Genomic DNA, 23,844 nt, shown 5'->3' with positions numbered 1-23,844 from the left:
TGGAGTCCATTTCCATAGCCTGCCTGCAAGAACCCCTACAACATGTTGAATCTTGTCTCTACCACACTGCCACTGCCAATCATTTTCTTCCACTGATAAGAGAAAAGGTGAGGACTGAGCACAGTCACACAAAAATAGGAAGCTATAGCGTTACTCACTACCTTGAAGACTTGCCTGGTCTTTTTCCTTTTCAATTACTCAGCAGATGTTCTTCAACCAGTTACTCAGTTTTTACATGCACCTGCCAAAACCCGTTTCCGCAGGACACACATCCACCCACTGAACTCAGTAAGGCAGTTACTGCTACCCCCTTGTTTCAGTGGGAAAGAGGATGGTGTTTTAAGGTAAGCCCCACCACGTCAAAGTATAACACAGCATCAGATCCAGCAGCGCTGCTGCAAGTGGTTAACAACTACCCGTTCACTTTCTTATCACAAGTTCAAATCTGTAAAGGCAGGATTCCCAAAGATTCCTTTACTGACTTGCTTTTGAGGTCTGCTGTAGTAAAAGAAAGGCAAATTGACCCCCATAAAGGGAAACACTATTTCTAAAAAAGCCACAGTTCTTAAAAATTCAAGTTTGCCATGTATGTTCACCAGTGCCAAGGCTCCACATTCTGTTGTCATGATGAGACAAGTGGAGTTTGCTCCAGACTACTGCTACCAGCACTATTTCCACTGAAACTTCTCAGCAAAAAGCAGTGGATTTTTTGAATGCACTTGAATATCCTTGCAGGAGAACAGGTGAGGAGCCATATAAAAGAGGGAAAAAGACAAAAAACAATTCACATGAAAGCTTTTATTTCTTTATGTAAAGATGTTTGTACTGCCAACAGTTATAAGTCTAATTTAGTGTCACGCAGCTGGACAGACTTAGCTCCTGGGAGCAGATTCTCTATTGCTGCATGCCTCTTTCATCCATCACACACTTTTTTATACTAGCATGTAATACACCAGTAACACATTTCTCCAGAGGAACTAAGAGGTACGCAGCTACAAGAGCTTTGGGCTCTGCACTATAACTGGATTTTAAATATGTAACCCATTCAGAAAGAAAAAAAGTGTTAAAGGAAAGTATTTTTTATTTATACCATACTGGATATCAAATATTCCCCACCACTCCATATTAAGACTTGTTTCCAAGAGATCAGATGATCTTTACACTGCACAATGAATCTACACACACATGCCACTGACAGATGTTGGCCTTCCATGGTTTCCCAAAGAATACTCACCTCAAATGTATAAGTATTACTACAGGGGTGGGGGGTTTCTGTGTTGTGGGATTCGTTTTTGCTTCTTGCAGTGAAAATGGAGGAGGGAGATGGCCGAAAAAAACGTGGTTTTTTTTAAAAAATAAAATATATCAACTATAGGAAACTGCTTAACTGGAACGTGGCAAGTTGCCACACTCTCTGAAAGTGTCTTCTAAAACAACAAAACAGCTTTGCTATAAGACTGCATTTTGGGATTGCCAGAATAAAATACACTAAACCCTGCTCTGTTCAAAGTGTTCTGAACCTATCAAGCAAGCTTCCATATTTCAGATTTTAAGAGGAAAAAAGAAAAACTTTGGTATGTTCTGCCATGCAGTGGGGTCAGAGATTTTCAGTTTGCTCATCAATTTTAGCGAACGCTTCCGGAGCGCGATGTACTATGCACTGAGGCACAAAATGCAGGAATGAAAAATCCATGCAAGCATAACTGAGTTGCCAAGTAGAAAGTGGGTCGTCCATAGCTCAGCTCTAGAAAAGACTCCTAGAACAATTTAAAAAATAAAATGGAGTCAAAGGATTGTATGAGTTTTCTTTGTCTTTTCTGTAGGGCTGGGTACGTTACTAGTAAGTGGGAATGCTACCGAGTTTGCTTCCCTGGTCAGCGCTCTGTCCTTCTCACAACACACACATGTAAACACACACAGCTTATCTTCCAACTCCCTCTCTTTCTGCAGCCCCACGTGTCCTCAGCTTAGCCTTTCAGCTGTCTCAGAATCAGGAACATTGCAGTCTCAGGCAAACTCTGTGAAGCGTAGTTGACTTACAAGTGGGAAGACAACATAAGGGAACAGAGCGTAGCCCACGAGGTCTAAGACATGCCTCCCACCAGGCAACTATCCCCAAACCAACTCACATGCAACATGGTGAGTAAGCACATCTCACAATTGGGCTACAGTACAGTGAACACAGGAATTCCAATTATGCCCGAGGTATTCTCTGCCAAAGAATCACTTGTTCTCCAAAACACTCCTGATTTCCTCGTGTAGAAGTACTCATATTCCTAGCAGATCAATCTTACTGTTTGCAGAAGGCTAAATACTCATGAGATTTAACACAGTTTGAGGCATGTTCTTCTACACAATTAGGATCAAGGCAGCACAGCATTCTGGATCGCCAATCACCCAAAAACACAGGAGCGACTTCCCTGCAGTGGATTACGCATAGCAAATCCTCTCTGAAACCCCACGACCATCCCACTGAAGGAGTCAGTGTTGTTGTAACGGGAATGAAGGACTAGCTGAAGAAGTTCAGGTCTAACACAAGATGTGGAGAAATGCTATGAAGCAGAAGAATGGTGTTGCAGATGGGCTTTATTTACTGCCTTTTTCCTGATTTTGTTTTGCAGTTACTGAGGTGAACTATGTGCATAAGCTCTGCTGGTTTACTCTGCTATAAAATTGCTGTTTAGCTGCTGGGTTTCTTTGTCTGTTGAACGAGGTTTTGTACTGGACTAGTTCTTCCTTCCTACTCCTCCTGCTATTCTGCAGGGACAAGAACAGAAAGAGCGAGGCAACAGGAAGAGCAGGAGTCGCCTCTACAGAGACAAAGCAGGATGTGACCTCTGTTCTCTAAGTGGGGCACAAATGGTCGGATCGTGATATCCAAGCTGGTGTCTCCCTAAAGGAAAGACTATAGCAAGGACCAAAGTGAAGCTGTCAATCTTGGGTTAGAAACTGTGAGTTTAATGACTTCAGTGGTGCTTTGTAGGAGGAACTTAATTAACTGCAAAGAACTTAAATTAGCGACCATTCTGATAGACTCTTGCTAAACAAAGCTTAAACACTCTAGTACTTGATGGAGCCTCAACTCTGCTAAACTTCAATTTTGCGAAGTATTGGTGCAGCTCCTACCTGAGAGCATCCAGCTGCTGCAGCCTTGGTGCTCTGCTTGTGTAGGACAGAGTGTCTGGAAACCTGCGTGACCTGCTTGCTCAGCTTCCAGGCAATCTGCTGCCCTATTAAACTTTGCCTTTGAATTTAACAGCCTACAACACGGTTTGTTTCCATGAGCTGTCTGACCCCCTGCTTCGCAAGGCAGCATACAGATTACTGGCTGGAACAACGCAATGAGAGTGAACTACCATACAGTAGTCTCATCTCCAGGAACAGGTACTGAGCTATACAAAGTGTCCTTTCAGCATCAAATCTAAAAAATTGCTGTACTAGCATGCAGCAAAGTACAGTTGAGGGAGGCCTTACTGCTAGTAGCGAAGCACTCTTACTAACTCCGTGCTCCCGTACTAGCTGTGGTTACAATCGGATTACTGTTGTAGGGACTGTACAAACACCGAAGATTGTACCCCAGTGCCAGAAGTTCACACTCTGAGGGTAGTGATTCACCTAGTTCAGCCTCTTTAATCTCCAGTCTAGGAGGCCACACCAACAACTTCCGAACACACTTGCCTTCAAAGCCAGGGCCTTGGGTGATCTTGTCTATGAAGGATTTCTAGTAGTATTCTAGGTTATAAGAAAAAAAGAGCATTGCAGTTAAGGTGACTAGCTCAGTTAGTGGTAGCTAGGATGACTGAACTCCAGAGTAGCTACACCCACATACCATAATAGGGTTGTGATGGCAGGTGTAATTACTTGGGCCATCAAAGTCAGAAAAGGCACATCTGTTAGGGCCACTGAAGTCTGACCCCCAACTCAGCAACATAATTCTGCATATGTTTTATTCAGCTATGCCCTAGCTCAGGAGTTCAAACACATACCGAGGCAAAGCTGGGAACTGTACTCAATACATCTCTAGACACTAAAAAGGGAAGCTTCCACTGCTGTTTTAGAGCTTAGTGCTTGTGTATCTTACTCCTTGTGTACCTCTTCTATTGGAAGGGACCTTAGTTTAGTATAGATAGCAGTTGAATGAGCTTCTTGCAGTGCTTCAACCCTAGCTTGCTTTTCCTGTTTAGCTGAAACACTTGTGTATGAAGCTAAGTAAAACTGACCTAGGGTTTGTTGATGCTTTCAAAGGGTATATGTTCTGTGCTGGAAATGAGTACCTCTAACCAGACTGACTCTGTACTACAATAATAACTGGAAATGAACTCTGGACCATCGGCTCCCAGCCACTCCGCGTCAGATCATGTTGCATAAGTAATAGCCAGGTCTGGGGGAGGACAACACTTTCAGTGACACGGAGCAACCTGCTTTCTGCTGCAAAGGCAAATACTCTTCTAGCAGCTGCACAAAGCTTCAGACCAGTGATGATACAGACGAAACCAACAAACACGGCAATGAGAAAGAGAGAGAAGAAAAAACTTTTGGGTTACACAGCAGCTCAAAGGAAGGGACCAGGCTATAAAGCCAACTACTATATAGTTTCACCTGAGCCTGAACCTTGAGACTAGCAAATAACCTGCCAGGAGTTTGCTTCAGATATCCGATGCAGATTAGCAATGTTAAGGCTCCATTTGTCTCATAATCATGCCATTAGTAATACCCATTCCAACGTGAGAATTACAACTGCACTTTCTTGCGTTAAGTCCCTTCTTCCAACTTCCACATTGTCCTGTCTCCCAAATACTAAGTAACATGAGGACCACAAGCACTTTCTCTTAAACGTGTGTGCCCTAGCTACTTGCCATGAGCAGTCAGAAAAAATGTGGCCAGCAGCAGTGCTCTCATGAATAGGTGGACTGCTTTCAGTTCCTTTCAGCTGAGACTGTAATGTGCTCAGCTTTCACTTGCAAACATTAAAAAACTCCCTTCTTGTCTTTGGTCATTCTGCAGAATGAGGAAGGATAAAAGAGCACGGGTAGAGCGTAGGCAGTCCTCTCTCTTATTGCAGGGGGTGAATTGTAGAGTACACAACTTCTCACCCCAATTGTTCATTCTGGGGAGCCTTTCAAAACATGCTGACACATCCAGTATATCTACACAATAAGACTGTAAACTAGTCTTTTCCTTCACAAAAGGCTCATGACAAATGATGATCTCCAATGAGATACAATGACCTGCTAAATGGTCTATGGGTCTCTTGGGGGATTTCCAGGACCTCCCTGAACATCATTTCCTGAAGTCAAACATCTGCACTTACCCACTGAAAGAATGCATGGCTTGGGTAATGGTAGAGTCACTTTCCTACATGCTATTCTTGATTCCTAACTATACTAATAGTTCATCACCAGCCTCAGAAAAAGGTTTAAGCTCTTAAAAATGCAGGGAAAGAAGAGTAATTGGACTTTAAAGCATTCCTGTAATTATTTCAGCGGCAGAGATTTTAAAGCTAGGTGAGAAAAAATGAAATCTTTATACAAACAGTGAATATTATTTAGGTCATGGGTAGCAGTAGTTGCATGTTATGAGGGCATGGATGAGAGCATCGTGCAAGAAATTTCTTGGCACATATATGGCTCAAAAGGAAGAAACACAAGTAAGAGCTGCTTCTGGATGTTCTGAAGGGGCTGAAAGAGCTGGAGCAGCAAAGCTGATATACAAACAGAGAAACAAAGATGACGACAACAGAGGAGTGTCAAGAGCAAGACACAGGCTTTGTAAGGTGCAATAGCTCTGATGGTATGCCATCATTGTCAAGGTATTACGCGAATTCACTGTAGTATTGGCCCCATACATGATGCGAAAAAAGTAAGTTAGAAGCCCCTGTCACATGGTCTTGTGATCTTGGTAACAGCTCTTTGTCCTTGTGCAGTGGTGTGGAGAAGTAGCAAGTTGCAACTTCTGATCAGGAAGCACTGGCCTCTTGAGTGCAGGACACTTTTTGTATAAATGATTAAAGTTTTTCATAGATTGCAGACCAGCAACAGCAGAATAGCTGGAGACAGGACTCTGACAATGATTATAGCTCCACTTAAGCCCAGTTTTAAATATTGTGCAAGATAACTACATCAAATTTTGTACTTGGCTGTGCAACTACAAAGTCTGAACAATTTCTGCATCAACTTCTATAGATCAGATGCACAGGGTAAGTCAACCGAGGATTTCTCCACCATGTGTATGGGAGACATAAAATCAGGGTAAAGTCATTGGCCTGATGTCAGATACAGCCTTCCACTGCGTATCAAATATCCTTTCTCCATACACTCAGTTGAGATTTGTGCTTCAAAATGAAGGCATATTACTGTCCTCTGTTCTGGCTCAGATCACAAAGCTTCAACTGAGCTGTATTCCTCTACTTCAGCACCACGAACCGCTCAAGCGAAGCAAGACACCACCAAGAACTTGCAAAACTATTGCTTTAAATCCTACACTGGTGGGAATTTGACAGGAGCAAGAAAGACAAACTCATCTTCAAAAGCACTTAGTAATTTTTCAATAATGAATGGAACCTGAGTTGCATCTACAGCCTGCATACTAAGTGCTAAAAACACACCCAAGTTTACATTCATTGTAAATACTAAGTAAGCATAATAAATACCTGGAATAAGGTTTCCATAGGTGACGGTTCAGTAACACTGATTATGTATCTTCAAAGTGCGTTTTACTTCAGAGGCTATGTAAACAATGAATGGAAGATGGTTATTGCTGTAAACTTGCAGGTACACTTTGGTGGAGGCAGGCTGGTATCCTCCCATGCTGGCGCTTTCTCACAAAGAATGCGAGATAAACTGGAAAAAAAGTAACATTGCAGAAAGCAGCATCCAACAAGACGAAATAAGAAGAGGTATCTTATAGCTGTCAAATTTTCACCAACTTAAGGCACAGGTGAAATAAGACAGAGAACGAATCCTTCTGTATTCTAAAAATATCCACTTTGAGTTTATTATTCTTTGCTATTTGAGTGTTGTTTTTTACTACCTTGCCCATTCAAAAAACACTCACTCTACATCAGACCAAGCCTGCAGACGGCACAACAGCACTTCTGTTTAAATAGCTGGAGCTTCAAGTGAGGGTCAAGGCCACGCTGTTTAAGGTATTCAACCTTGAAAGGCATTTATAAAAGAACTGAGCCAGCAGAGACTAGAGCTAAATTCAGCTCTTACCCTAGTTTTAAACTGCTTTATCTCCTTTGTTTTCAGCACAGTCACATTCAGTTTCTACTACTGTAAAGGAAAGTGGGCTCACACAACCTGATATTCATCTAATGTCAACTGAATAACCCCAAGGAACACACGTGGGGTCCTAAGTTAAAGCCAGCTGTACTCTTTGCTACAGATATGTCACTTACGTGATACCTTTAGCAGACCAAGTGTTCCATCAAGTGATACGGTTGTAAATAATTTACCAGCAACCCCATAACACTTGATTAAAACCTACTGAAAGAAGATCTAATTTAATTATCTCTGAAAGAACAGATAATGACACAATGACTGCGTAAAGGGCAGATGGTAAGCAGAAGCTCATCAGAACATGAGAAAATAATTTAGAAAAAGGAACCTTTATCTGTACTGAGCTGTGGTGATCTCCACCTGTCTGATGCTGGCTGTTTGGGAGGTCATTCCTTCATCCTGCCTTTGGGCATCTGAAGTGACAGCGAGAGTACTGGCTGTCCTCATGAGTGGCATTTGGGCACCTGTAGAGTAAGTACCTAATCTCTTAGGTTAGCCAGGTTAGAAAGTGTTTACTGCATCTTTTAGTGATGAGCAGCAGACTGCAGGCAAAGTTAGGAATTGGCAGGCTTTTTTATAAAGGTTGTATAGAGGACTGTTGGTAGCAATCAATCCATTAATGAGTACAGTACTTGGTAGCCAATACTATAAAACTTTGTGAGGCCATTAGTTTTAAAGCTGTGTATCTGCTGTACTGTGAAAAATAAGTCTTATGGATTAAAGACTAGTTGGAAAATACGTTACAGGAACATAGTAACTACCTTGCTGCAAGTCATATGGGCTTTAAGATAAAGGAACACAGCTCACAGCAGATGTTCTCCACGGCTTTCAGCCTTTGAGGAAGGAAAGAGTTCTATTTCTTACCTCACACTTAAGAACAGACACATACATAAACCTAACATCAGGGAGTTAAGTATAAATCTACAGTACTCCCAAAGTTCAAATGCCTATCACCCAGTTCAAGGATTTCCTTGGAAGCTAAGAATTTACTGAAGAAAATACAGAATTGTTGTACTTTGAAGCACAATTCATAAGCAGGGCAGGAACCATGTGCAGTAAGGTGGACCAAAAAAAAAAAAAAGAGGCATTTCTTTTCCATCACCTGAAGGGCAGCCCAGGGTAGAATCCAGGCTCTTCTCTTAAAGATGCATCTCTCCTCTTTCTCATGTCTGAATGAGCTTCACTGCTTAGGTCTCTCAGCTGCCATTAAAGAGGAATGACATTACAAATACAGACTGCAGCACGTTACAGACCATTGCAGACTGCACTACTGGTATGTCACAATGCAGGCCCTAAATCCTATTCTACAAATAGGTCAAACTGGGACAGCCAGGCAGCGGCAGACATGCTGTGGAGTTTCAGAAGAGACAAATACCCTGGCCTAGAAGTCATGCTTATTTCTGGCTGGGATGAATTGATAGACACCTCCAGGTTGGGTCCCTGTCACTGGGCACAGTAAAACTGAGCTGATTTTGAGTAGCAGAACAAAGTTACGTAAACATAAGGATTGGGCTGAGTGCAGAAAGTTGAGTGGAAACTGCTCCAATATAATCCTCAATACTTTTCTAAAAGCTAGCAATGCAGGCACCCAGAAGAATAGCTCTTGGCCATGTAAACCCGCATTAGAGGATGCAATACCCAAAACAAATCATCCCTTCCTCATACAGAGTTCACGCCAACCACAAATGCATGTTTAGAGCCCAATTTCCCAGCACCTGGAAACAGGTTTATTTTGAGGATTTATTGCTAACTAATTTCCCCATTCCCCAACAGCAAAGGCATAAACAAAAAATTGAAATGAAAGCAACTTTAAAAGATGTTAAAATCAAAATTTGGCAAGTACCCAGCCACCCCATTTCTAGACAGAATTGGAAGACAGCTCTTCAAATGGACATAAGTCATTAAAGAAAGATTTTCCCAGTCATTCACTTGGAAGTTAGCTGCTGCACATGCAACTGCAATGGCAGTGGCACTGCGAACCCTAAATTATGGGAGACCAAAGAGGAAATGCTTGCTGCTTTGGGTTCAGACCCTTCACTAAAGTAAATAGGCCCTATTTCACATGAATCGACATGAAATCCTTACGTGAAAAGGATCTGAACCCTCTTGAGTGGAAGTGCGTGTTGCATCAGCAGCATGATGGTGAAGGAGGGGTGGCTCTGATAGTATTAATTGCCATTGTTCTCATTCTACCAATAATCTTCCTGTACCCCAGCAACTGCCCAAGGGACTTGGAAAGCTCATGAGAACTGAACCATCCCTCCTGAGCGGGGACAATAACCACCAGGTCCACCTGCCTCTTTCTGCCCGTCTTTCACTCCGCCTCAGGTTTTGAGCTGTGAAGGGTCTCCCCACTGTTCTGCAACCTCAGAAAACGACAGACAAGAGTAACTCTTCTACTAGTTGCAGAAATTAAGTTTCTGTTTAGTCTCTGAGTTTGACTATCCCAGTTGGGGAAGAGAATCTACTATTCAGAGACAGGCTTTCACAGCAATTAAATACGATTCTGGCACAGCTACATGAGATCAAAGCAAAGCTACACCATGTTACGCACACTGATCTCACAGAAGCTGCCATCTATTTGCAGTCAGTTACAGCGGGATTAGGTGCATGCTGTTTTTTGTTAAGAGGGAAATTGTTAGACTATCTCACACTTCAAAAATAAACACGGCAAAACTTAGCCCTCTCCTTGGTGGTCCTCACAACTGCTGCTGTGCAGGTTAATTTGTAAAGTACCTTTCCCAGAATGCCTATCATCTAAGGACAGGAAGGTCATGCACTTTAGCAAGTCTTATCCTTAGACAACTCGGCAGCCATCTGCACAGCAGCATGGAAACCATACTACACTCTGCTGTGAACAGAAGGCACTTTGGACTATTTAATATGCAAATACTGCAAAAAGAGTGGTACCAGAACTTCTTGAAGGAAAAACTCTCAAAATAGATTTTCCCAAAGAAATGAGCCTATCTTAGATAAATTTCAAAATCCCTCACACATCAAGGTGGCTCTCCAATTTTCCCCATATTCTCTGCCCTGAAATTGAGACCAGATAAATCTCAGAGCCACAGATACTTGCATTAAGGGGCTGAAGGTTCAGCGTTTAGAGGACCTCTGAAGAATTCTAGCAATGTGGAGACTTGCAGTGCTTGCTGATACTGTTCCCACACCACCAAGGTTTGTCAGCAAAGCTGACAAAGATCACGCTGCTAACCCACCATGCAAAGTACAGTTTGACTATGAAGACTTTATTCCTTGCAGTATGGAGGGGCCATGCCTGGTATGGAAGAGACCTCACACCAGGCTCGGATGACCGAAAGGGCTGAGCCAGCCTATTCACACAGAGGATCCAGGAGCAGTGAAGGGGAGGGGGAGGGATCAGACCATGCGTTTCCTCATGTGTTTCCCCTTCCCCCTCGCACCTTGGTTTTACAGCTGCAGGATAGATTAAGCCAGAACTGTGCAAAATTGCTGAGTCAGGCTATCGCTGCGGGGCCTCAGCGAGGCTGTCCGCTGTGCTTAAGCCAGAGGACAAAGCCTTGTGATAAGGCAGAAAGCTGAGCAGCTGGAAAGACACCGCAGGGCAGAGACAGCCAAGGGGTATGATGCACCCACTGCAGGCACAAGCACGATTCACTAGGCTGAAGGTACATAGTGGAGCCCTGCCTGGGAAAGATTAAGAACCAGAAGCATTTTGCATCAAGAGAACTGGAAAGAGGATGCAGGTTAACCCTAGCAGAAGGATTTAGTTGGTCCTGGCTAAGTTAGCACAATGCAGGCAGCCAGAAACAAGCATGGGTGCTTCTGTGAGCTCCTCGGCAGCCTGCTCAAAGCTCTCCTGACTTACACCAGTAGTCTCTAACAATGAGAAAGATGCCCTGAAACGCACCTCAGGCAGTCAGGAGGTCTCTGTTGCCAGAGTTCAGGCTCCCACATCACAGGCACTTCTAGTCTAACTGGAAAGGGGTCTACCTTTACCCCCACAAGGAAGAGCCAGCGTTCCGGTCAGAACTTCAGCTGCCTTCATCAGACGTCAAACTCAGTGAGGTGAAGTTAAGAAAAACTGGCCTCTGAAGGTAACGGGCATTTTACATCCCTTCTCTTCCCAAGGACCTGTACAGCTGCAGTGTGTTAACCCTGAACTCTCTGGGCAAACGCACCCTCAACAGCAGGTGGTCAGCATGTTTCAGAGCTCTCACTGTTCAGTTCCTGCAGGACCGGGCACGCTGTCACAGAGCCACCAGCACTGGCTGATGCTTCCTCTCCTCAGTCTTCCCCACCCTCACCGTTCCAAACAGGTCCTAGTTGCTCCACTGCATCACAAAGTTGACTACCACCGCAACGATCGAAGTAATTTCTGTATGTGGGTTTAAGAAGGAACATCTTGTAGTTGTCAGCTCTACATTCTCTTCCCTGTGCTGCCATGAAAAACCGTTTGCCTCAAAGCCAGATGTTAAGTCTCTCAACTCACCCTTCTTAGCACAACAGTTCAAAAGGACACTGAGAAATCTGTTGGTAAAATACTACAGGCAGGATCTCAGCCTTCATTGAGAAACATGGCAAAGGCAGTTCGACTCAACTACAGAGAGGAGCTGCAAGGAGCACTCTAATACTACCACAGACTTCAGCTGAGAGCAGTGCTGCATCACCACTGCATTGCTGCTGCCCAGGTATTCATTTCTCACTCCAATGAAGGGACAGACGTTACTACCTTCAATTTGAAATCTCATGTTGTGAGGTGTCCATTAGCTTCAAAGCTCTTTGCCTCAGACCACAAACTAGTTATTCTTGGCAATTGAGGCAATTTGCATAACATATAACACATCAATGGAACTGGAGCATGCTTGGCAGCAGAACAGTGTTATAGATTTAGTTTCCATAAGAATTAAAAACTAAAGATTAGTGTCACCCTAGTAGAACTATTTGGCTAGCTCTTGCTAAGTTAGCTATGCCTCCAGTTACAGATTGGCAGATGAGAACTGATAAGGCCCATTTAGTTATATGCAAATAGGTAATTACTGCTACAGAGGTGCATTCAACATCATTATAAAAAACGCCCTCCACAAAAGTAGGACTGTATTTCCTACAGATGTGGTCTCAGCACAAATCCAGCCAGTGTTTCAGCGCAGTAGCTAAAGAAGACCTGGGCTTACAGGAGCTCTCCCTTCTCCCTCCAAACCTCAGTTTCCACAGACTCTGCTCAGGTCACTAGCCATGACTGCAAATGGCCCAGGAATTTAGGGCACACTGAGAGGCATCCCACAGAAACTCTGCCTCATTATACCCACACAAATTGCCACCAATACAACAGTGCCTAAACTGGGCCCATAGCAGACAGTGGTTCTACAAATATTACACTTGACCCACAAAGCAAGACCAAACCAGTTTTAACACACATGATATGCTGGCTTAATACAACTGGGGTTGACAAGCCCTTTGATATCTACTCTGGGGTTTCTCCCAGCTTAGTTCTGTGAGCAAATGCTAAAAGTCTTTGGTATTTATGCTCACCTTGGCCTACTTCAACACCATGAGCTCCTTCCTCTTCCAGAGCACTTACAGACATCCCTGTGTTTCAAAGAAAAAAAAAAAAAAAGACACCTGTCTTTTTCCAAAGGGAGCAGGTTGAAGGCCTATGCAAATCTCCCCAAACAGATTGGTCTCCTGATAACGATACTTGTGTATTTTAGACAGATGTTTCCTTAAAATAAGGGAGAACAGACAGGGGCATAGCTTCCAGAATTCATCAAAACGAGGGGAAAAACTGCTGCATATGATCTGCATCTGCACTAAGAGAGTCTGATACTAGTAGCTGGTGTTGGTCTGAGGCACCCAGAACTGCCTGTATAAGAATTGTGGGAGAGTTGAAGTTTAAAGTCTTCATAAGAAATGTTTTACTTTGTGGAAAGTTTCAGTTTTGGTCAGAAAGACAGAAGGTCCATGAAGTGAAATGTTTTGCTTGGCAGAAGCAGAACGGTTTTTAAGAGGGACATGTCTAAAAAAGTCAGGAAGTTTTAAGCAACAAAAACTACTTCTGCTTATTTCAGTGGAGCTATGCAACTGTACCCTAAAGCAGGATTTAGTCCTCTAGCTTATTCTAAAGGTTAAAAGAAGAAAGCACTGTGCTGGAAGATTAAATTGTTGGTAGAAAAGTCTCCGTGCTTTAAGAACAGGTAGAGAAGCAGGTGTGGAGAGGTTCTCCTAGAGCACTGTAAGGCAGCCTAAGGGGCACTGACGCATCTTCCAGTAACTGTATTTCTGACAGATCCATTTACCTCGCCCATCTCATATCTTTTAGTTGTGATGCCTCGATGAAGTTCTCAATCTGTAAAACACATCAATTATTTCCTCTTTCCAGTTTATTCAGCATCATTAATAACTAAAAATAAAATTTCACACTGGAATCTGTAAGCCTCAACAATAGACCATATACACAGCAGCAATGAAAAGCTCAAGACATCTTTTCTAAATTTAGATTGCTTCAAACAGAAGTGAAAGTTCTTTGATAAATCAACAAACCCATGTTTTAGAAGCACATTATGAGAGTCGTACTGGGCAGGAAAGTGCTTGTCTTCCCTGTTAAACTTACTTGCAAAAGGCTTCTGAAGATCTTCAGGGACCCAGACCCCAGGCTGCATCCTGGAAACTGCAGTCAATTACCTGTTGTGGCAGCATCAGATCCGACCAGATGAGAGCCTGAATCTGCTGCATGCCAGCAAGATTCCTCAGCGTCACGCTAATTACTGCTCTAAAGCAGATCTCGCAGCTTCACCTATTAGAGCTCTTCCATTTGGGATAGCTAATAATCATCATATCAGAGGCACTCTGTAGCCCCCGATCAAAGCACAGTTCCTTATTCTGCTGATCAAGTATCTTGTGATTCTTCTCTGCTTCCCCAACATGCACACAGTACAAATTAAATTTTCTTTCTAGGCAGGAAAGGAATGACAGAGACCTGGCCTCTGTCTGCTTTAGAATACATTCCTGAGAGAAAAAGACAGCTAAACTTTAAAGCCAAATTTAAAAGTACCTAAAGTAAGATGGAGGCAGTGGGTCCAATTCTGCCTGCAGAACCCTGAAAGCAGACAGAGAACGGCTAATAGGCATGAAGCAGCTTCATTCCAACTGTTCTCCGAGTTATACCAGGAAATATCCAGGGGGGGTCTGCAGAGGATATCTGTAACTCCATTTACACTGACATGAAAAAGAGTAACTACTATTCTTCTACCTTCTTGACAATCACCGCCCTTAGGGCAAGCCAGGGTCTCCCTGTAGACACATGCAAACATGGCGTCGCTGCAGTGGTGAGTCTCAGCAAACTTGGAATTGATTCTTTAAAACGCAGAGCATCAAGATCGATTCTCCCTACTGAAATTTAGATTCTCCCTACTAAAATTAGGATATCCTGGTCAGTGGCTTTATCTGCACTGTGATGGGCCAGTGCATCCTTTATCTCTGTCTAAGGGGAGGGTTCAGAAGATGACACATGCACATAAAAAAATGCAGGGCAATGACAAGTAGTCACCAACCTTATCCTTTGACGGAGGATGCCATGGGCCTGCAATGTGGTACAGCCCCAGCCCTCAACACTGTCCCTCCAACCACCTCCCCAAGGACAACCAGAAGAAACACATAAAACTCATTGTTTTCTCCTTTTAGGAAAATCACTGCTAAAAAAAAAAAAAAGCACAACAGGAAGTTGTCTCTTTCCCTCCCCTCATTCATTAAAGCATGGAAAGTGCATTTGAGTCACAGCCATCCAAACACACATTCTGCATGCGCCATCTGTTACGCCCCCTTCCCCGAGTCACTTTTGGCTGACCACAAGTGTTGCCAGCCAAGCTACAAAATTCACAGCCCACATCTAGGTGCGGAGAGTTCTGTTGGAAAGCTGGCTTCTTTTACCTGCCATTGTAGCTTTACTTTGCAGGAAGCAAATAATTATAGGTATTTTGAACGATATCCCGAATAACACCTGAAAAGGCTTGAACAGAGCCAAAGCAAGTAAATATTCCGGCTTTGAGATCTGTTTTAGTCTCTTGCACACTAACACTAATATCCTTCTGCTGTCACGTGCTTTGCCCACTATTCTGAAGATCACCATCCCTCAGCTAGGCTAAACTTCTACACTTCTGCAGCCAGCTGCAAGCCATTTTCATCTAGCATCTCTCCCCCACCCCCATTTTTTGTTAGAAAAGAAAACCAAACACTCACTTCTTCGAACCAAAAACACTAGTCAGCTCCTCATCTCCTGTGCACTTGGATAGCCACAATGATTTCAACAGCAATTTAAAGCATCACTGTATAGGTCATGTTGCTAGTTGACCAGTCTTGATCTCAGGTGCATAAGTCCACTGAGATCTGCATCTTCCATTTACCTAAACCCCAGTAGGTCAGACTTCAGATACATGTGCTGCACTTAAAGATGAACAAAAGATCTCTATAATCAGGCTGGGCTGTGACACACACATGCCCAAGAGAGATCAGGGACTAAGCTAAGGGTTGAGTTTCCACTTCAGGAATGCTCCAGGGTTCAGTTTAAACAGCTCATGGAAAAAGCAGGTTTTCAATGTAGACAGTGACCTCCGTCGCAGAACTGGTGACTGTCAACTAGCACAGTTTCAAGTGAACACTACAGCTGCACTGACAATTACTTCACATTCCTGGGAGTGTGTATGGTGGGAGTAGCTAGAGCTGAGCTAGTCTTTGACTAGGTTCAGACTCCCACTAAGAAGCAGGAGTGCTCACAACACTTTTATGCACAACTGCTCACAAGTTATGTCTTGGATGAACTATCCATTTCTTTTGGAACGAGTGTGTTCCCAGACTCAAAAAGCTTCTGTTCCCCCAATTCGCCAGCCATGCAACACTGTGCTGCCGGTAGCGTCAACTGTGTGGGATTACTCCAGAGGAGCGAGAAATGAGCAGGGAGGGAAGTCTCCGAGAGATGGCTGAGTCAGTACCTCTGGATGGTGGCATCTACACATCATCCTGCGCTTTTCACCACAGCAGTAACCTAGCCAATACATTCTCCAACCCCCGTAACAGCAAGAGATAGCCAGGCTTGCTTTCATTACAATTTTCCTTCTGGTAAGAAAAAAAAATAAAATCCCCTATGAGCTGAAAATAAGAAATTTTAGCCTTAAAGGAAAAGTAAGGGTTTATCCCTCAAGCATCTGAAAAATTACATGGTCTATGCAGGAAATTTCATTTTGAGAGTAACTATTCCCTAAATAATTTGGTGTCACATGACTTCTTTTGTTAAGTGATCCTATTTCTGAACAACAACAGGTGATAAATTTATGTACCACCATGCTGACTCATAGCTGTAAATCTGTCACTAGCACGCAGCTGTAACACTGATCGGGGTTTTCCTTGTGTAAAACACAGTTAATAGCTAGCATTTTCACTTCAGTAGGAGACCAAGTTCTGCTCAGGTGGTACCAGTGCAAGCTTGGTTACATCCATGAGTTTAGCTACATACAGCTGAGGTTCAAGTCGGGCTACTTCACTGATTAGATCAACTCTGAACATCCAATAAACATCAGCAATCATATGTGGAGACTGAGGCTTGTCTGGCACCTGTGGGTTCCTGTTAGTGTGGGTAGGCACGTATGTACAGAGGTCTCAACTCCAGGCTCTGATGAATTTCTTTACTGGAGTTCAGTTGCTGAAAAGGCTCCCCAAGCTGACTCTGCATGAAGATAAGCAGCAGTAATTCTGTTTTAACATAATCCAGTGACCACACAAGCAGTTTTAGAGAGAGACAAAGGCAGCACAAAGCCTTACTCTGCTACTTCCTTTCTTGCTTCCCAAACAGTGCATCACAGAATCCAACCAAGGCAAGAAGTACACACAGACCTTGACAGAAAAGTGAAAAAAAGGTGCTTGTCGTATCTTCATCTTGATGATAATCTACTCATCAGAGCTTGTCCTGGAAACTTCAGGTATGTTAAAACACCGCTGCTGACTTTTTGTGTCAACATTCATACAAAATCATTGGTAGAAGATGAGCTAAATTCCATTACGATGTGCAAATTCTGATCATATACAGAGACACACTGTCACAAAGAAAAGACAATGTCAACAGACTTCATAATAATATATAGCTCTCCCTCCTTCCAACTCAAACAGAATTTCGGTTGAAGCCTATCTTACACATATAAGCATACAAATTTCGGAAGAGTCCTACAAAAAAAGACGGCACCTTTAAGAAAAACAAGTGTGTTGCATACATGCTAAAAGTACGATGAAGTAAGAGACTTTCTACTTCTCTTACATAAGACCTGCTGGAAAAGGAAGTCTTTTCAGCTGAACAAGGCTCATAAACATGTGGCTACAGGTTGCAGTTTGGCCTGAAAAATTCACTACTCCTACTACTTCCAATTTACAAACACAGAGTCTTCCTTTCCTTATGCATACCACATGCCCAACTTCCAGTCTGCAAGTCTGGACTATTACAATTCCTCTTCCTCTCCTCCCATGCCTCCCCCCATTTTCAAAGCATTTGTTTCTGCTTAGAGAGTGCTTGGTAAGAGATAACCCTTTTATAGCCAAATTGCCAAATGAATCGAGATAACGCCCAAGCAAGTTCAAACATATTTAATCCATAGGTGTCGTTCAGCCAATAGCAAAGACTGATTTGTGGAGCAGTAGACTTTGTGACAGCACAACTGGAGTTGGGCTTTCTTATCTGGTGTTGTATTTTCTGGAGGTGCTAAACACAAAACATTCTTGAGGAAGGGGTCAAAGTGATCTTTGCGTACCACGACAAGAGTGTCTCTATCACAGGCATAGTCCCATCAAAGAGCAATTAGGACAGTTTTTTCTTAAAGATTTCAGCAATGCATGCTACTGCCCCACCCTGACACTCCCACCACAACCAGTCTGGAGGCAGGTTCCATGCCAGAAACACTGTAGTTAGCTCTTACGATGTAAGAGCCAAGTGAAAAAGAAAATACGTCTGCAATCTCCATATACTCTAAGTCTCCGTTCAGTCTGGTCCTACCTCATCTTTGCTGCAATTAAAAGTGGCAGGGGGAGAAGGTGTCCCACTTGGTCTGGCAATTCCCACAGTTTACCCAACCAGCTATGCTGTTTCCAGCACAAGATATTAAGAAATCATAGGAGCCTTCCCTGTAGCCAGAACATAGGACTATATTCTCCTCTTCACATCCAACAGACCGGCTTGAGCTGCACTGTTAGAAGTTTCATGTGCTTCACTACAGATGTCACCTCTAGTAACACTATCAGCTTCCTAGCCAGAGAAATTCATCCAGAAAGATACCTTTTTTACAAAAAGTACAACTAAAAATAATATGCTTCTAATTTTGCAAAACCCATTTAAAAGTCATGCAAGGAATTAGCACAGGGACAGAGTTAAAGACTGACAGAGCTGTTCCTTTCCAAGAATGCTTCGAGCAACACTGGATGCTCACCACGCGGCAAGACATTTTTTACTTTCTTCAGTATGGGTTAAAATTACCATTATTTTCCATTTCAGTTTTGTAGTCGACTTGAGAAGTGAGTGAACCTGCTAGGACAGAACTGAAAGCAAGCTATAAACCAAAGTGTTGGGTAAAATGAAAAACACTCAAGCACTTATTCGGCAGAACATAAAAACTTAAAAAAAAATAAGATACAAGACCTTGCGGTGTCAGAAAACCTTCTCTGCTAATAACCAAACTAACACAATCTATTTTCCACTACAGGGAAACTCCCTGCCCTTCTAAGAAACGGCCCTCCTACAGATGAAACAGGGTCAGCTCATAAACGGCCTTCCTACACGTGAAACAGGGTCAGCTCATGTAACACATTTACACTCAACACATTATTTGCAAGCAATTCCCATAGCCCTTCCTTTCCCACCCCGGCTTTCTGTATTACAGAGAGTTGTCCCTGCACTCATTTGAGCTCCCGTGAGTACTTATCTTTACCTGTCAAGGTCTCAGTTTGAACTCCTTATCTACCATGTGCTTTATTTCGAGCAGACCTTATACACAAGAGGAATGAGGAAGGACTTAAAGCATTTCAGTAAATTGGGAGGGATATAAGTATGCACTCAAATACCTTTCGTTAGATTGATGTCCTCGACTTTGAAACACATACAAATTATGAATCATGACAGCTATCCAAGCTGTGAACAGGCACAGACAGAAGTGGTGCCAAAAGGACCAAGCTAGTACATCTAGTGTAAAAAATAAAATAACACAAGCATTTATATTAATTTGCACTGACGCTTTAAGCTATTGATTCTATTCACATCACATCTACTTCCAGAACTTTACTTCAGGGCTGCGCTAACCTTGGGATTAGAAATGGCAGTGAGCATGCACTGCTGTCTGACCTGTGCTGGCATAGAGTTTAGGCAGCCACGTCCACCTGACAGCATTCACCCCCACACATGGATGGCCTCAATGCCTGCAGTTCACTGATGTAGAAGATTGTGTTCAAGGAGATATCCCTTCACCTGTTAAGTTCAAGGTTTTGACATCAAAACGAGACACTACAGAACTTTTAGAAATGTATGAGCTATACACAAATCATATTACAGAAGCTTCCCTGCCTTTTTGTCCCTTTGAATAAAAACAAAACATGTAATCAACAAACTGATTTTTGACTTAGTATATTGGACCATCTTCAAAACACACACGTGTAGCCTCGTATCTGGCCTCAGGAGCTACTTCTTCAACTTCCAGAGTCAGGCCCCCTCACTTCCCAAACGGGTACGTCCTGCTTCCAGTTTGCTGCTCTTACCTATCTCATGTTTTATCATTTCCTTGTGTCTTTGCTACACAGTTTACTAGTTATACTGATGCAGCTAAGTTTTCACAATTCTTTTTCCATGAAAAAGTTCCTGCACAAGAACAGAAGGCACCATGTAGATTCATATCCAAAGTACAGACAAGGCTTGCAGGCCCAGCAACCACACCATGAGTAGCCACTAATCACAGCCCACAGAGCCATTCGGTGACTTGTCAAGGCCACCTGGAGAACCACGGCAAGCACTGGAGATCTCCGAGCTCCTACCTTCTGGTTAAACTACTGCCTCACGAGGAGCTGCCCACAGCCTGCACAGAGCTGTGCACCACGGTCAAACCAACCATCGGTAACACTGGCTCCCTGCAATACCGCAGCACCTGCCTCTGCCGATGTGATCTGATAGGCAAATGCATATGCCCACACATGCGTTTCTGACACATTAACCAAGGCTCAGTAATTACACTGAGTAATGCCACAGGCAGGCCACCTGGTACTTGAGAGAACGCTGCAGCCCACCACCCTCCAGCACACCATGGGAAATCGCAGCTGAGGGAAGGGAACACAGACTCTACAGCCTGGTTCTCTGCTCTGCGTCTGGACACAAACCCAGTGCAGACTGGCACAGAGTGAAGCACCAGACTCGGGCTGTGCTTGGCAACACGTATTTTAGTACAGGCAACTGAACAGAGCAAAGGGCACGGAGTCTATATCCATGCCCATATAGCTTCACGTGTTGGCAGAGATCCAGTACTTGGTCAAATTCCCAGAAAAATCATCTACTGGACCGTGCATCAAAGAGAATTTTTTCAGCTGAGATTTTTTCTGACCATAAATTTTATGATCATCAGTGAATGCGGCACCCATTTGTTTAAATAGATAAATGTTTAAGAGAAATGCATGCACACACTCGACAACTATCATTAGAAACAGCTCTTGATGCTTTACGAGGAACCTGAAGATGATAGCAGGCCTTTATCCTTTGTGAATAAAAGTTTCCTTTTAGAACAGGGCCACCAGCAAAAAACTGATGATCATTCTCCAAAATGATGCTGACTAACATTGTTTGAGCCATCAGCAGGGTTGCCAAAAGCCTACATAAACATTGTCTTAGAAAGAATAGCCTTTTGAACGCTATTTAGAGGTGGCAGGAGGAAAAAGAGTGCTAGAAATTTGAAAACAAAACAAACAAAAAGCCACAAAAAAGGCAGAGGAAGAGAAAAGGAAGAACGACAGATTTCCAAGAGGTTGTGCCAAAAGCTACCTACCATCTATTGTTTCACAATTTTTTTCCCAACCTTCAGTTCTCATGTGATGGATTTTGCAGCACATACGTCTCTTAGAGTTACACTGTCGTAATAATCTCTCTTCCTCAAGGCCCAACGCTCCAGCCCCACAGCCTCCAGCACTGCACCAGAGAAAAGGACCATTCTCCTTTCCACCAAACTTCCATCAGAGAAGGGGGCGGAGGGGGGATTGTTTACTCTGCTTAGAGCAACACTACCTGCACACAAGGTAAAAGGGACACGACTTAACATCTACAGGTCAAATGAACTAAGCAAAAATAAATCTGCATCCCTTCCTAAGTACTTACACAGACTCGCGCACAGATTCAGCCCTTCTCCGCAAGCATGACACCACACATGCTTTGTGCCCGAGGAGCTCCCTTCAGTGTTTCTAACCCGCAGGACGCCTGCCCAGCCCGGACCAGCGGCGCGAACAGGCGGGGCAGGTCAGGGCGGCGAAGCCCAGCCGGGGACGGAGCGACAGGCCCGGAGCGAGGGCGGGAACCACCCGAGGCGAGCACCGCAGCCCCGAGGGAAGGCGGGAGCCCAGGCGGGACGGGGACGGGCGATGCGCCCACCCGACCCCACCTCCTGCCGCGGAGCCTCCGGTCGCCTCCGGTCCCCGCTTCTCGGCGACACGGGAGCGCGGCGACAGGCCCCGCGGCCGCGACCCCACGGGCCTGCCCAGCGGTGTCCCCGCACCTGCCCCCCCCCCCCCCCCCCCCCGCCCGCTCTCCGGCCGCGCCCGCACCACACCTCCCCTCCGGCACCACGCTCCGCGGGACGCCTTCCCGGCGGCGGGCTGGGCGGGGGGGGGGGGCTGCCACGGCCAGGGGACCGACCCCCCCACGCCCCCACTGACAGGGCTGCAGCGGGGCTGGGGGGTCGTCCCCTCCCACGTACACCCCCACGTCCCCCTCCTCACCACGGCGCAGGCACCGGTGAGGGTACGCGGCCCCGGTGCTGAGGGGAAAGGGCGCCGGGGAGGGGGCAGGCCCCCGCGAGGGGCAGGCCTCGGCTCCCAGCCGCGAGGAGCGGGCACCCCGGGGGGCGGCAGCGGGCTCCCCCCCGCCCCCCCCCCGCCTGCCGAGCCCCGTACCTCCAGCGTGCGGATCTCCTGCTGGGTGAGGTCGTTGGACGCGGCGCACTTCGTGCGGAGCCCGCGCAGGTTGGAGAGCGAGATATCGATCAGGTCCTGCAGCAGCCCGCACTGCTGCAGCGTGCTCCGCACCGCCGGCAAGCCCCGCGCCGCTGCGCCCGCCCGGGGCCCCGCGCCGCCGGCCGCCGCCTCGCCGCCGCTCCGCTCCTTCCTCTCCAGCATGCCGGCGGCTCGCAGGGCAGCCGCTCTATCCATTCCTCGGCATCAGGGAGGCCGGGGAGGAGAGGCGGCGGCGGGGGGAGCAGCGGGGAGCGAGGGAGGGCGGGCAGCCGCCGGTTCGCTCCGCCCCGCCTCGCCTCGCCTCTCCTCTCCGGGCAATTACCGCGCATTAACATGCACGGCGGCCAGGCACCGCGGGCGCGGCCGGCCCGCGCAGGCGGCGGCTGCTCCGCGAGGGGGCGCGGCTGCCGCTCCGCCCGCCCCCGCGCCCGCCTCAGCCCTTCAGCGCCCGCCTCAGCGCCCGCCTCAGCGCCCGCCTCAGCGCCCGCCTCAGCGCCCGCCTCAGCGCCCGCCTCAGCGCCCGCCTCAGCGCCCGCCTCAGCGCCCGCCTCAGCCCTTCAGCACCTCCCTCTGCTCTCCTCAGCGTCTCAGCGCCCGCCCCAGCGCACACCTCAGCCCCTCAGTGCCCGCCCCAGCGCCCGCCTCAGCCCTTCAGTAGCCCGTCTGCTCTCCTCAGCGCCCGCCTCAGCCCCTTAGCACCCACCTCAGTGCCCACCTCAGCGCACACCTCAGCCACTCAGTGCCCGCCTCAGCCCTTCAGCACATCCCTCTGCTCTCCTCAGCACCCGCCTCAGTCCCTCAGCACCGGCCTCAGTGCCCACCTCAGCGCCTGCCTCAGCCCCTCAGCGTCTGCTTCAGTGTGCACCTCGGTGCCCGCCTCAGCCCCTCAGCACCCGCCTCAGTGCCCGCTCCAGGGCGCACCTCATCCCCTCAGCACCCGCCTCAGCCCCTGCCTCAGCGCCTGCCTTAGCCCTTCAGCACCCTGCCTCTGCTCTCCTCAGCCCCTCAGCGTGCTCCTCAGCTTCCCTACCGCCGCCTCAGCGCCTCGCTCAGCCCGCCTCAGCCTTCCCATAGGTATGTCGGGACTTGTGGCTCACCCGAGAGGAGCCCCGAGGGCCGCTCCGCTGAAGGAGAAATGGTCAGGGGCAGTGCCGGCCCTGGCTAGCCCACCCGGAGGTCTGAGGGCCCGGCAGGTGGGTGCAGCCTTGCTGTGGGTGAGGGGTCCAGCCCTTCTTGGTGCTGGAAGGAGCACTGTGCACGACACAACGAGACGAGCCCGCCTGTGTGTCTGCAGACACTAAATGCCACAAGGACCTGGAGGTCCGGAGGTTAAAAAACAGCGTCAAAATGGCTCTGTGTGTTT

At 46.1% G+C, this 23,844-nt stretch overlaps 1 protein-coding gene across 1 annotated transcript in view; it reads right to left on the bottom strand.

Annotated features, from left to right (window-relative positions):
• The window catches only part of KSR1 (kinase suppressor of ras 1), a 73,373-nt gene extending 50,515 nt beyond the window's left edge, over window positions 1-22,858 (bottom strand). The window contains exon 1 of the mRNA XM_075440267.1: window positions 22,422-22,858. Within this exon, the coding sequence (XP_075296382.1) occupies window positions 22,422-22,676 (255 nt within the window). The 5' untranslated portion in view covers window positions 22,677-22,858. The remainder of the gene's footprint in view (window positions 1-22,421) is intronic.
• Window positions 22,859-23,844: the final 986 nt, after the last annotated feature.

The sequence above is a fragment of the Opisthocomus hoazin genome, chromosome 20 (genome assembly GCF_030867145.1).
Source record: "Opisthocomus hoazin isolate bOpiHoa1 chromosome 20, bOpiHoa1.hap1, whole genome shotgun sequence".
Taxonomy (NCBI): Eukaryota; Metazoa; Chordata; class Aves; order Opisthocomiformes; family Opisthocomidae; genus Opisthocomus; species Opisthocomus hoazin.
The sequence above is the reverse complement of the archived record's forward strand: the minus strand, read 5'-3'. Positions and strand labels throughout refer to the sequence as shown.